The sequence below is a fragment of the Stegodyphus dumicola genome, chromosome X2, assembly GCF_044657685.1.
Source record: "Stegodyphus dumicola isolate Sdum_Otavi_A_Nest chromosome X2, ASM4465768v1".
NCBI classification, from domain to species: domain Eukaryota; kingdom Metazoa; phylum Arthropoda; class Arachnida; order Araneae; family Eresidae; genus Stegodyphus; species Stegodyphus dumicola.
In genome coordinates, this window is record NC_140781.1 from 193,778,547 (window position 1) to 193,793,844 (window position 15,298).

Sequence of the window (15,298 nt, forward strand, 5' to 3'; positions counted from 1 at the left end):
AATTTCCCTTTTCGCGATGTGTACAGGAAATTGAGAAACACGTGTTAAGAAGAAACGTTCTTTGACAAAAAAGAAAACTACGAAAATCCGTTTTTAAATTATTGCGAAAAATCCAAGAACAAACGTTTTTTCTTGGATTTTTCGCAATAATTTTAAAAACGGATTTTCGTATTTTTTTTTTTTTTTTCTCTCTCAAAATAACTAATCCATGAATTAATTTACTTGCGCCAAAAAATATTTTCTTTTCCTTTAGAGTTTAAAGAAATTTTAAACGATATTCATTTTATGAATTCTTGATAACGTGACCTTCGAACTTCGACACCGGTTTCGAGCTTTGGCGACATATATATCGCGCATGCACAGCTGTTTCCCTCTATGATGGAACAGAGCCACGTTTGTTGCAGAGAGGTTTTCTTTCTTTACAATACATATTTTTTTATTCTAACCTTCATGGTACCGTATACTAGGATTAAACCCATTTTGTTTTATACGAGAACAGGTACTTTCTTTAGTTCATGCACAGCACATGCGATTTTCGAGGTTACTGGAAACCAAAAGTTGCGGGAAACTTGATTTGCCTTTCTAAAAGACAATCAAATTGGAGCTGCAAAAATTGGCTCTATGCCAGCTGCCCAAATGACACTCACGTGATACACAATTCGCCAAAAAAGTGATCTCTTCCGACGTCGGCGCAAAACTCGCCTTTTTTGGCGGGATCGTTGTATGAAATTCCCTGACTTTTCCATATTTTGACTAAAACACTTAAATTCCCTGACTTTTCCCTGAATTTTTTGGTCAATTTCCGAATTCCCTGACTTTTTCCGGTTTTCCCGGTAGCGTGGCAACCTTGATGAGAAAACATATACAGTCAAAAGTCATTAATCCGGACTCGTCGGGACTTTGGCGATTCCAGATTATCGATTTTTCCCGATTATAGATCATCAGTTTAAATCTGGTAAGATGGCATGCAGAAATTATAAAATTAAAAATATGAAACCGTAATTTATAAAATAAAGAACAATTATGATCTGGGTATCAAAATTTACAAAAAAAAGCTTAATATTTATTTGTTTACTTTATTAAACATTTCTTTCAATGTAAGTTGTTTTACGTTGCTTCGTTTTATGTGATAATACTTTCTCTTTAATTCTATAAACAGACACAATTTCTTGTTCAGTTACAAAGTTCCGCTGTTCAAGTCCCGTTAATTGTTGTGCCGAGAATACCGACTAACTTGTCAATCGAAATTTTTCGTTTTCACTAACCTGTCTGTCACATTCTTCATGTCTTTATCCATTTTTTGCAGCAATTCCACTTTTTGTTTGATGGACATCGAAACATACTTTCGTTTGGTACGATCCTTTGGGAGCTCCAGAATCGGAAATTCTATTTGACATAATCGAAAGTTCAAGTTTAGTTTTATAAAATTGCTCTTACAGTCTGCAAAAAATAATAAACCGGATCCAATTCGAAGATTAAGGAACAACGCAATCATCAATATTAACTGAAATAGATAATTAGATAATTTTAGATTATACCGTCTGTTATACATAAAAAGCGCACGCGAAAACGTATTCTGCGCTTGCGCAAACGCATATGCGCAGTGGTAAAAGGTCTTACGCGCACGCGTAAATGCCTATGCGCATGTGTCAACGCGGCGCATGCGCAGAAAGTTTTTAGCTTTGAGGTCCGGATTATGGGTGTCCGAATTAACGACTTTTGACTGTATTAATTTGTTTGCCCCAGCTGTAACGCATTTAGATTTTATAAAAAATTGCAAAGTCATATCCAAAACCTAAAACCAATGCCAACAACCAGACATTAAAAAAAAACAAAAATTCTGTGCACAAGTACTTAGCAAATTGTTCACACGTATTCATCTATAACAACATAATTTCATCTTCTTTTCAACCACCGTATCTCGTACCATATTTAGCTAAACAACATTTTGAGAAATTTTTGGCTGTGGAAGTTTCAGGTAAAATTAAAAGGATATTGATAGATAGGATTTGTTGTTATTTCACCTTTGACACTGAAACATGGTTTCAGTCCCAAAAATGAAATAACCACAAATCTCCAGATACATGAAGCTGATAACTCCAAAATCTCACCCCCACTCCCTAGAGACAATGGTTCATCCAAAAATATTCATCCTAGAAACACAAAGCTGGATGAAGAGTGAGATTTCCTGCACACCTGAAAGATAATGAGGTATAACGCTATCACTGGGAAAGGGGTGAGGCGACATCATTTACGTTAATGAAGTGCCATCTGTGAAACTCCTCGCGTGTGATTTTCTTTTCGCCATAGTGGCAACATTAAGCCTTCGAGAAGAAAAAGAACAATGACTGATTTTCTGTCTTTGTAATTCGATATCCAAAAAATGTAAATAAATATTAATCTTATTGGAGTCAGAACAGTATGTAGCATTTCCTATGTTCCAGACTTCCACAGTCAGCATAAAAGATTAACCAGATATTTGGTATTCAATTACTGACATCTAAAACAAAAACTGGTTAACACATAGCTGCAAGAGTCATTTCTCAAGCTGCCATGAGTCATGTAGTGGCAAAAGCAAACAATAATAAAACACTTATTCACCAGTTTGGTAGAAGATTGTATGATATTCAGCAGGCATAAAATCAGAAATATACCGATAGAATGTTTTGGTTTGAGATATACGCCAAACAATAAGATGGTTACCAAGCCAAATCACTGATCATTCAAATTTATGCCAATAAATGATTGTGCTTCTTCAACATGGAGAGTGACAAAGTAAAATTAAAATCAGGACCCTGCACATGCTTCATTATTGAAAAATGTCTACAGCACATACATGAAGCATTAAGTAGACGGTATTCTCAGAATCTATTTCTTTTTCCATTTTAGAAAAAAAAAAATTTTTTTAAATGCTCGGCCAAGAGGCCCAAATAGTACATCATTCCTGATATTGGACATCTGGATTTCGGACTGCATACATCAAATAGCCAAAAGATTTCCATCATTGATTTAATACATGTTTGCAGACGAAAGCACAAGTTTACTGAATGGGATGGGGAAAAGACTGCATAAATTTTAATATTACGCTTGAAGGAATTCTTGCAAATCAGAAAAATAAAAGATATTTATGACATACTAATAAAAATGCATTCTTAATATAATGAAAAAATACAGGAAACTAAATACAAATTAACAATCATACCAGTATTTTATAAGTATTCTCATTCCTACTGAAAAACTGATAGAAAATCATCAACATATCGCAAACTGAAGATCAGTACTTCACAGTTTCGAGAGGAACGAACATTCACTGAAGAAAATATTATTCTTAATATTTCATAAATAAGAGTATTTCTTGTACTGGTGTTTCATGAATATTTAGGAAGTTATTACTGCAATATATTCTGAAAGTTAGCCTAACAGATAACTCAGAAAGTTTTACATATGAAATGTTCTTATTTACCAGATGTAAAATTAACAGCTAGTAATGAAATTCTCAATGAAGTTGTTTTTATACTCATCCTACTTCTCATATTACTTCTTTGTAATCGTCTGACTAAGAAATATCAGGCTTTAAGCAGATATAAACATTTAAGTCCACAGTTTGGTTTCTATATTTGACGCCAAATGAAAATATACAAATGAAAATATACTTTTGTTATAGAATCAGCATCAAAATTGTTTGCACAAACTAATATTCAGACATGACAGACATCTCACTAAAAGCCTCATTCAATTGAAACATTCAGTGATCGTTAGCAGTGAAACGTCATCAGTTGCAATTACTTGCAAAATTTTCATGTTTAACCCGTAACAGGGAAGGTGAAAAAGTTGAACATAACAGGGGACGTGCGGTCTCGGAGACCGTGCATTATAATAAATTTTTAAAAAATCATCTAATTAAAATATCATCATGATATTTCACTTAGATGTTCTTTGAACATTTTACTCTGAAAAGAAAATATGTTTTTACACTTTAAAGTGAAATTAAAGTTTTCTCAGAAAATTTCCCCATAGCCTCAAATTTTTCGATGAAAATCATATGCTGCACTAAATTCTATAAAACTAAAAATAAGAATGCATCTATTTTGAATTAACTATTTTATCTATATTAGTTAATATTCAAAGAAAATTTTAACCACAGAAAATTGTATGTAGCACAATACAGAAAAATTTTGACAGTACCTAAAATATCAGTATCTCACTGATTTTCTGATAGTAAATAATTTAGTTTTTGTCTTCTTTAGCATATTCATTGCATAACTTTTGCGTGCATTCCAAACAAACAGGGTCTTGGCAAGATAAACATAAATATACTGTCTTTCTTTTCTTGCTTGGGGGGCACAGATGACATGTTTTCCTTGATTTTAATTTTGCTTCTTTTGTGCACTGCTCCACATCCTTAGACTCAGCTTCTTTTCCTAAAATCCGCTTTATCGTCAGGCGCAATTCTCGATTTATTCTTGGATTTTCCCCTCTCCGTGTGTAGTAGTGGTGGTTGGACTAATTCTCTCGCTAATTCTTTCGAAAACACCATTCTGGTCATAACAGGGTTTTGGTTATAACCTTGGTGCAAAATGTATGCGTTTACTGTACTCATATCTACTAACCGGTAGAAAAGAGCCATAGGCCAACACGTTGTTCTCCTACTACAGGAATGGACAGAACATTTTTCATCTAAAGCATCAACACCACCTTTGGTTCTGTTATAAAAACCAATTATTTCAGGTTTCTGTGTTTCCGAGTCTGTTTCTATCGAATGATGCAATGATGACATCAAAACCACTGCTCGCCTTTTTTTTTTCGCAGAAATTTTCTTCACAGTCAGCTTCTTCACTAAAATCACTTCCAACTTCGTCTAGAATTTTTTTCAGTTCTTCTGCATAACGTGGATCAGAAGGATAAATGAATCTCCGCGGACCTAACTTCAGAGCCATGTGTTCACAACTGCCGAAAATTGTAACACTGAGAGGGAGGTGAGGTCTCACAGACTGCTCTAGAAGAATTTCAACAGATACACTTGCCAAAGCATTCCGATAAGAAGGGGTCAGAAAGAAGGTCACGAAATGTGAAGCTAGGGGAAGAATCCATTCACTTGGACAAAGCATGCAATAGGGGTGATGGAAGGAACATGTGGCGCGGTCCGTCAGACCGCACGTCCCCTGTTACGGGTTAACTGAAATGCAGCAATTGTTACAAGTCAACTACCAATCACTTTGCAGGAAGATCACTGAAGACCCATCATTTTGCTACATGATCAATCAAATCAAGATGACGGCAGTCTTGTTAAAGAAATGACAAGGAAACAATTCAATATAACATAATAACTGAGAACTATAAAAATTCCACCCAATCTGCCTGAAAGATGATTTATACAATAATATAAATTATCTTAATAATCATTTACAGGCTTCTGGAAGTTGCCAAAGCCCAGAATGAAGTTTGGTAACAGATATTGTGTTGAAATGTACATAAGTGTATTGCGGCAGTAGACCGGTCCATTCAAACTATCAACAAAACAGGCGCTGTTACAGGTATTGTGAGACTTCCACATCGTTGGAAACGGGTTGTACGCAATGCTGGCGACTATACTGAAGGACTGTAAAACATGGTGACATGAATCACTTTTGTATTCCTTGTAAATAAATAGTTGCCACAATTAAAGTTCCAACCCTCGTATGTTTTCATGTTTCTGTTTTTAAAAATGTGTAAATTTTTTTCCTTGTCTTTCATGAAGATATTTCATGCAGCTAAAATAAATGCAGTCTAAAAATAAATCAATTCTTATCGTAATTGTATAGTTTAAATAACTAAGAATGTTTTTAATTACATAAGAGACAACACAATTGGGATAGCCTTTGATCTTAATCATAATAGGCAATTGCTTATGTTTGAAAAAGGAAGCAGAAAGAATATAAACAGCTCATAATTGTAAAATACTACTATGTAGCAATATTGTCATCAAAGCAACGATTTCTGTCTTTTAAATGGTATGAAAAAACATTTCACATGGATCCACTTTCATGTAATTTGCACAATTCATAAGAAAAACTATGCTTCATACACTTTATTCTTAATATCATTCACATTACATAACGTTTCTACACTTAATTTTTTTGCACTTCTCTTTCTTGCATTTTCCTTCTGCAGCTTGAGATTCTGTGGCTAAGTGATTTTTTTAGATTTCTTATGGTTCAATTGAATGAGGCCGTAAGTTTTACTCACCAAACAAACAAAGGCACAACCTATCTCTTAATCTAGCAAATGTTAATGTTGTCGTTACTGTGTTACAACACAGTAACGACAACATTAACATTTTAGCACATTAAAAATAAAAAGAAGGCTAATCTTTGGAATTTACACTTAGAATTTACACTTTGGCGACATTTTGGTAAGGCGATAAAGGTTACTAGCTACGCCTTAAGCAGTGTACATGGATCAAGTCAAGAGTCAAAGAGTGTGTGCAATGCCATTTTTGTGCAATTCTGGGATGTTTTTTTAAGTGAAAATAGGTCAACATGTACATGGATACCGTGTATGTGCAATTCTTAAAAACGTGGCAAGCAGTGGGCGATTCTGCACTTTCTCCCAATTTTGCACCTAATCTTCGTCATGATTAAGCATTTTTATTCCATAAAAGTTCTAGCATAAGCGTAATTCAGCTAGCAGATTGTTGAAAAAAATGTCGAGTTAAAAAAAAAAAAAACCATGCCTTTACTTCGTGAAAACAAAATGGCGTCCCAAAAAACTAGCAGGTTGCTGTTGCAGGGTTGGTCGCCAAATTTTCACCAAGTTACATTAATCCGAAGATTAACCAAAAAGAAAATTAGTTTTAATTTATGCATGTTGCAGTTGCTAAGCATAATACAAAATATTCATATTCAGAGTAATTACTACCTGCTGAAATTTACAAATATTTAATATGACTAAGAAATATTAATGCTATTGTTAACATGATTATTATTTCTTAATGATAGTAAATACAGTACAAAGTCCGTAATCCAGACGTCCATTATTCGGAATGATCTATAATCCGGACTTCAAAGCCACAAACTTTTTTTTTTCTATACTTTACGCTTGTGCGTTTAATGTGCGCTTCCGAAATGAAGCTTCCACTTCCAAAGAAAGTGACAGAGAGGGTATTGAAAATGAAAAAATTTTGATTGACACGTTAGTCGGTATACACAGCAATTACAGGACTTGAACAGCGGAACTTCGTAACTGAACAAGAAATTACTATGTCTGTTTATAGAATTAGAGAGAAAGTATCAGCACAAAACATGAAGCAACATAAACAACTTACATTGAAAGAAATGTTTAATAAAGTAAACAAATAAATATTAAGCTTCTTTTTTTGTAAATTTTGATACCCTTTAAATCATAATTGCTCTTTATTTCATAAATTGTGATTTCATATTTTTAATTGCATAATTTCTGCATGCCATTTTACCAGATTTAAACTGATGATCTATAATCCGGAATCGCCGAAGTCGCGACGAGTCCGGATTACGGAATTTGTACTACTATTAAATTTTGCCAAATCGTAATTTCTTGGAATATACATACACACAAATATATATATATATATATAAAGAGAGAAAGTTTGCTTTTGTGTCTATTATGCTTAATAAAGAATGGAACAGGTTTTATTTGCTTTTTATTTCTCATAAACAAAAATTAACCTAGAAAATCGTACAGAATAAAACATTTTCAGTTACTAGCTTGTTATGTCATTTGAGCAAAAGTATTCCATAATTCCAGAACAGTCATAATGTGTAAGATGAAGATTTGTGTTCTTGGACTTCCAGGTCTCCAAGATATAACACTTCGAGATTTTTCTCTTTGTAGATTCATTAAAGACACTGGGTAAAACTGGATATTACGGTCCAGTTTAGCGCGTTTTCAAAAAATTGCTAAGTCGCCAAATTGGTTGTTTTCGCACATTTTAGAGAATCGCAAACATGCAAAAATATCTAAACAACCTGTAAACATGCAAAAATATCTAAAACAGAACAACAAAAAAGGGAGAAGTGCAGAATCACCCACTGCTTGGCTCATTTTTAAGAATTGCACATACTCGGTATCCATGTACACATCGACCTATTTTCACTTAAAAAAAAAAATCCCAGAATTGCACAAAAATGGCACCGCGCAGTCCCTTGACTTTATCCATGTACACATCGACCTACTTTCACTTAAAAAGTCAAAGAAAGATTCAAACAAATCAGTGGGCGATTCTGCGCTTTACCTAAAGTATTTGAAAGTTAATAACTATGTATTTTATAGGCTCAACAATATTAAAAATTTTCATAATATCATATACCATTTTTAAGACAGTAGCAAAATGGAGTAAAGCATTTTATCATGAAATTTAAGAAATTGTAATAAGCAGTAAATGAGCAATAAATTATCCAAAAGCATTGATTCGTATTTAAGCCAAGAGGTTACCAGATTTGGTGCGATTTTGCTTCACTTAGCGACTGGACCGTAATCTCCAGTCTAGCCAAGATAGTGTTTATGATCATCCTTTACCTACTGCATTACCAAACTTCAAAAATAAACCACTGTAGCAGAGCATCCATAACTTTTATGCATTATTTGATATCATTTTTGATATTTTTATTTAAATTTTTGAATATTAGTTGTTCAAAGTGTGATGGTAACTGTTATAGTCCCCCCCCTTAAATTGACAGAGTTTTATAACATCCTTTTTCTCTTCAGCTCAGCATAAAAAGAGATAAAATTATTTCTGAGTAAATAAATTGCCGAGTTGATACAAAGTAAATTCTTGTTTCTTCAAAGAAGAAACACATTAGTTTTACAGATTAGAAAATTATTTACTTTACATTTCATAAAGTAAAATACACTGATCGCATATGGTCAATAATGGTATTGGAAACAGTTAATACAGTCAAAGATCTTTAATACGGACTCGTCGGGACTTCGGCGATTCCGGATTATAGATCATCAGTTTAAATCTGGTAAGATGGTATGCAGAAATCATAAAATTAAAAATATGAAACCGTAATTAATGAAATAAAGAACAATTATGATCTAAAAAGTATCAAAGCTTACTATTTATTTGTTTACTTTGTTAAACATTTCTTTCAATGTAAGTTGTTTAAGTTGCTTCGTTTTATGTGATAATACTTTCTCTTTAATTCTATAAACAGACATAATTTCTTATTCAGTTACAAAGTTCCGCTGTTCAAGTCCTATAATTGCTGTGTCGAGAATACCGACTAATTTGTCAACTGAAATTTTTTCGTTTTCAATAACCTCTGTGTCACTTTCTTCACTATCGAAAGCGAATTATAATGACGGGACATTTGATTTAAATCATATCAAAGACGGAGTACATCGAAATGAAATACTACATTTAGTAAGGAATTATAAGCCGAATAAAATAAAAACATTTGCCTTGAAGATAAGAATACTGCTGACAGATCAACTTCCAATTAATTGCGCGCCCCGACGTCCCCCCCCCCGCAGAACAGCGTGAAATTGATAAACAGATTTCGGAACGGTTAGAGAAACAAAGGAAATTCCTTTATCCATTTTTTGCAGCAATTCCACTTTTTGTTTGATGGACATCGAAACATACTTTCACTTTGTAGATCCTTTGGCAGCTCCAGCATCAGAAATTCTATTTGACATAATCGAAAGTTCAAGCTTACTTTTATAAAATTGCTCTAACAGCCTGCAAAAAATAATAAGCCGGATCCAATTCGAAGATTAAGGAACAACACAATCTGCAACATTAACTGAAATAGATAATTAGATAATTTTAGCTTAGCTTATACCATCCGTTATACATTAAACGTGCATGCGTAAACGTATTATGCGCATGTGCACACACATATGCGCATGCATAAATGCCTATGCACATGTGTGAACGCATTATGCGTTGACGCATGCGCAGAAAGTTTGTAGCCTTGAGGTTCAGATTATAGATCATTCCGGATTATGGGTGTCCGGATTAACGACTTTTGACTATATTTCCTTTGCATAGAAAAAAAGCTATATGTAACATGAAACTAGCTTTTTTTTCCTATGCATGTTGACTTAATATATGCACATCTGAGTTTAAAAATTCCCCCATTTTCATTGAAGCGTTGAGAAAAATGTTAAAAAACATTAAGAAGTTACATTTTTAAAGTTTAAAACACTTTATACTGACAGATTAATATGTGTTTACACTTACAATTTATTAGACATTTTATGTGAAACAACTGCCCTCAAGGTAGTTAATGAAAAACAGCTTTATATTTAATTTCATGAAAACAATAAAGATGAATACTCTAATTTATACATAATGAATTGTAGATGTGATAAAGAGAATTTTTTTTTTATCAAATTCTATCAAATTCGGAAAAAAAAATCGTTCAGTAATTTTATTGAATCCATAATAAAAGTGTATCCACCGTGTAAGGAAGATTCGGAAGAAGATTAGGTTAGTTAGACTTTGTTAAAAATGTGAGTAGTATTCAGTTCTGATTACGCATTATTTTGTGTGAGGGAAATGAGAGATCATGGGATATGTTATGTGATATTAATGGACGAATTACTGTTCTTTAATCGGGAAAAAATCTGGCAATTTTGTATTTGGCTTTATTCTGTGTTGTGTGAAATAGTGTTTGTGAATTTTTGGATCCCATGGCCGTAAGTAAAGTGAATTCGAAATGGGTATTTAGTGGTATTGAAAAGGATAGTAATTAATGTTTTTTAAGGTTGTGCGAGAGAGAAATAAAGATGTTTTATTATGTTATTTATTTTACCTGGTATCTTGCTTTGAAAGATAAGTATGATTTTAAAGATTCTGAAACAGAAGTAAGAAAAGTGTATCCGCCACGTAATCAAGATTCTGAAGAAGATTAGGTAAGTTAGTATTTTTAATTATTTGAGGATATTATTTTTATGCATTGTTGTAAATGTAAGGTGGAAAGGAATTTGGTATTATTGGGAAAATTGTTATTAGCAATGATTTAGTTTAAAATAATTAGGATTGTAAGGTAATTTTTATTAATTTAATGTATGTGCTCATTTATATTTTAAGTAGTGTTTTTGAATTTAATTATATTTTAATGAAATGATAGTTATTTTGTGAATTTTATGTTTGTAGGAATTTGGTATACGTTTAAGTTGAAATAAACGTGCATGGAAATAATTTAAATATTTGATATTAAGTATTTGTAATGCTTGAGGTATGAATTCGTTGGTGACGTGTATAACGTAATAGATGATTTAGAGGTAAAAGTTTTTGGATATTCTATTTATTTTATATGTGGAAATGTTGATATTTGTAAAGGGTATATACTTTTTCGCGATCATGTAATTTCATATATGTTCTTTTTACCGGGTTTAAAGATTGAGAAAATTGTCATGTATTTTCGTGAAATTTTTTTAATTTATGAGAAAAAAGCAGTGTACATGGATATAGTGAAGAGTGTGCGCAATGCCATTTTTGTGCAATTCTGGGATTTTTTTTAAGTAAAAATAAGTCGACGTGTACATGGTTTAGTGATATTTTAATGAAATGATAGTTATTTTGTGAATTTTATGCTTGTAGGAATTTGGTATACGTTTAAGTTGAAATAAACGTGCATGGAAATAATTTAAATATTTGATACGAAGTATTTGTAATGCTTTCGGTATGAATTTGTTGGTGACGTGTATAATGTAATAGATGATTTAGAGGTAAAAGTTTTTGGATATTTTATTTATTTTATACGTGGAAATGTTCATATTTGTAAAGGGTAAATACTTTTTCGCGATCAGGTAATTTCATATATGTTCTTTTTAACGGGTTTAAAAGATTGAGAAAATTGTCATGTATTTTTGTGAAATTTTTGTAATTTATGAGAAAAAAGCAGTGTACATGGATATAGTGAAGAGTGTGCGCAATGCCATTTTTGTGCAATTCTGGGATGTTTTTTTAAGTAAAAATAAGTCGGCGTGTACATGGTTTATGTGTATGTGTTATTTTGAAAAATGCGTAAGGAGAATGGTATTGTGCAGTTTTTCCTAATTTTGCAGTGAATATTTGTCATGATTAAGCAGTTTTGTTTGATAAAATTTCTAGCATAAGTGTAATTCGGCTAGTAGATTGTTGGAAGAAGTGTTCAGGAGATAAAAAGAAAAGAAACATATCTTTACTTCGTGAAGACAAAATGGCGGCGGGGAAAAAAAAATAGAGGGTTGCTGTAGGAGAGTTGGTCGCCAAATTTTCGCCAAAAAATCACCAAGTTACCATAATGTAAAGATCAACCGAAAAAATTACGTTAGTATTAAAACAGATATAGAAGAGTTATTTAAAAACAGCGATCACCGAATAAGATCATCTATACCTCTCCAAAAAAATTGCTTTCAATATTTCAAGATGCAATCAAAAATGTCTTCAAGCGTTTATAAAATAAGAAAGCACTTTAATTACAAAATACTTACATGAAATTGTTGGTTACATAAAACTAATCTCTTCAGACTTTCAAAAATTTTGAATGATAGGTGCATTTAACTCACCTGTAAACCTTTAGCACCAGGATCAATACCTGAATCTAGAATTGCTATTTTAACTCCTCTTCCGTCATATTCAGGATGTTTATCTAAAAAAAGTGAAACGTTCGTTTCTCGCTTTGGCAATAATGCCCAACCCGGAAAATCAAGAGAATTATTTTCCATCTTACAAGCTACCGGCAACACACAACACAAACCAAACTTTTGTCCTGGCCCTCAGTCCAGATCTGTCAGCTCCGGCTTCGATGTTGCCACAGACTTCAACCGAAACACTTTGCCTCAACGGACCATCGAACCAAAATTAAAGTTACTTTAAAATGTTGTGCGAAATTTGGGCCAAGAGAGATCAGCTTCTTTATGTCTTGCCTTGTTTCAGATAGTTTTAAACGTAAATTAGGATCCATTTTCAATATGGTTTTGGATTTTTGTTTCAAATATAACATGGAAGAAAATCTTTTTTCACACTAATAGGTTGTGCAAAAAGGTAATAAAAATTTAATAGCTTTATTTAAAATGCCTTTAAATTATTTTTCCGTTTCAGTCAAATGTTAACAAGTGTGTTAATTTTGGAATGTTCAGTTAGAGTTCGATCGCAGGATATTTCTATCAGCTCTCCTTTTTCTCGAATTTTCTTTTCCATAAGCTTCCGGAAAATACCTGAATCAATGAAAGCAATAATTTTTAATGTCGGGTGTAATTCTTCTGTTATTTTCAAATTATTTCAGGTCATAAAAATTTCTAAAAGTGATAAAAAGCTTAAAATATTATTATCCAATTCTTTGATTATTAAATCAAATTTTTATCATTACATTTATTTTATCCCTAATCAGAGCTTAATTTCTAAAATTAGAAGTGCCAGAGCCCTATGGAAGACCGTCAGCAAAGCGGAACAAGAGTAAATAAATAAAATGACTATTACACTCATTAATAATTTTTGAATTAAATTGTTAATTACTATCAGATTAATTAAGGGGTGTTGGAACCCCAAAATTTTCAAAAAATTGTGATTTCGAATTTTTGCATTTTCACATTCTCTACACTTTTATCTTTCTAAAAATACCATTCTTTAATCTCTATGAAAATTAGAACTGTAAAAAAATCTAGTTTTAATATGTCATCGACTGCTTTGATCAATGAGGATTTTTACATAAAAACGCGTTTTTCTCCAAACGTGATTTTTTTTACTCGATGTACCTTTTCTCAGTAACTACTGCTTACAGGTATCTAAAATTTTTATGGCTTATTTATTATGTTTCCTAATGCTTACTGAAATGAGCTTTTTGTGATAAACTTAAAGTAAAAATTTTTAAAAAGTTTTTTGTGTGAGAAAAGTGCTAAATTTTACTCTGCTTAACAAAATATTCTGTAAATTACTCTAAAATTCAAAATGTTTCAAAAGCTCATTTCAGTATAGTCAGATAGGTATACTTTAATTACACAAAAAATTTCAAGCGTGTATTTACAGCAGATTTTGAGAAAAGGTATATCGAAAATGGCCAATTTAACATTGTCGGTATGGGGGTTTCTGATACCCCTTAATAGTTATTTAATTAATGTTTATAAATTCTTATTTAATCAATGATTATTATATAATTAAAATTAAATTCACTGTAAAGAGATAAATTAAAATTTAATAAGCGATTTTTAATATAATTTTATTGCTAAAAATAAAATTTTCGAGATCAAATTTCTACTGAAATTGTTATTTAGTTACATAAAAGAAATGCCGCAGCCTTCTAATTTTAGGGCTCCAGTACACTCCGGCTAGAATTATGATTTATTACAAAAACTAAGAAGCATCGCAGCATGGATCCAGTGAGCTCCGGCGCAATTTTAGCTCTTTTATCATCACAAAAATTAAATATGCTTAAAATATAGCTGATGAAAACTCAGATAATGCTAAAAAGAGGCGTGAGGGTATGAGTGGGCGGAAACAAAAAAGGAGGGGAATCTTGGTGAGAGAGAACGTTCTCTTTGACCGCGGCTTTTTAAGCGGATGTGTGTCAGGCATGTTTTTACAGCATTCTGCACTTCAATCTAAGCATTTTAATTTAAAGGTGCATGTCTTGAACCAGTATTTAAAATCATAAAGCCTTTAGCTGCCTTTTCTGGAAACACATGCAAAATAACATTTTTAACCAGTTTGCTACAATAATAGATGTTAGATTCCATACAAGCAAACTTCAAATAGCATATTTAAAATAAAAAACATGCTTTATATGCAGACATGCTATTAATTTTTTTCAGAAGTTTAAACTGTGAACTTGCTAGATATATTAAAGCGCCATAATGCACTTATATATTTATCATGTAAAAATTTATTGACAATTTTAGAAAATTATCCGTTGATTCAGGAAAGCTTTAGAAACTTAAAAATTATTGAAGTTGTATTCATACCAATTTGTACCCACAGCTTTAATGGCCTCTAAATATTTTAACATGTAATGTAAATAAAATTAATATGCTTAACTCCATCAGTACTGAAATGCCATAGCTGAGAAATTAAGAATTATCATACAAATAGAGCACTGAGAGACTTCTAATTTTTATATGACACATGAAATTACCTTGAATTCTAAAAGGAAAAAAGTTAAATAACTATGAAAGTATGATTATAAATCCAGTACAACCTCATAAAAATTTAAGCATACAGCTTGGAGAAATTTATTGTAAAAAAAAATAGATTTTGAGATACTTAACATTATACATGTATTTAAAAGTACAAATTGAAAATTCAGTAAAGAAAGTATTTTTAGCTAATATACAAATGTGAAATACAATATAT

At 31.9% G+C, this 15,298-nt stretch overlaps 1 protein-coding gene across 1 annotated transcript in view; it reads right to left on the reverse strand.

The window, feature by feature from the left end:
• TppII (Tripeptidyl-peptidase II) overlaps positions 1 to 12,760 on the reverse strand; it is a 313,141-nt gene extending 300,381 nt beyond the window's left edge. Inside the window, exon 1 of the mRNA XM_085809472.1 lies at positions 12,520 to 12,760. Within this exon, the coding sequence (XP_085665598.1) occupies positions 12,520 to 12,678 (159 nt within the window). The 5' untranslated portion in view covers positions 12,679 to 12,760. The remainder of the gene's footprint in view (positions 1 to 12,519) is intronic.
• Between the last annotated feature and the right edge of the window lie 2,538 nt (positions 12,761 to 15,298).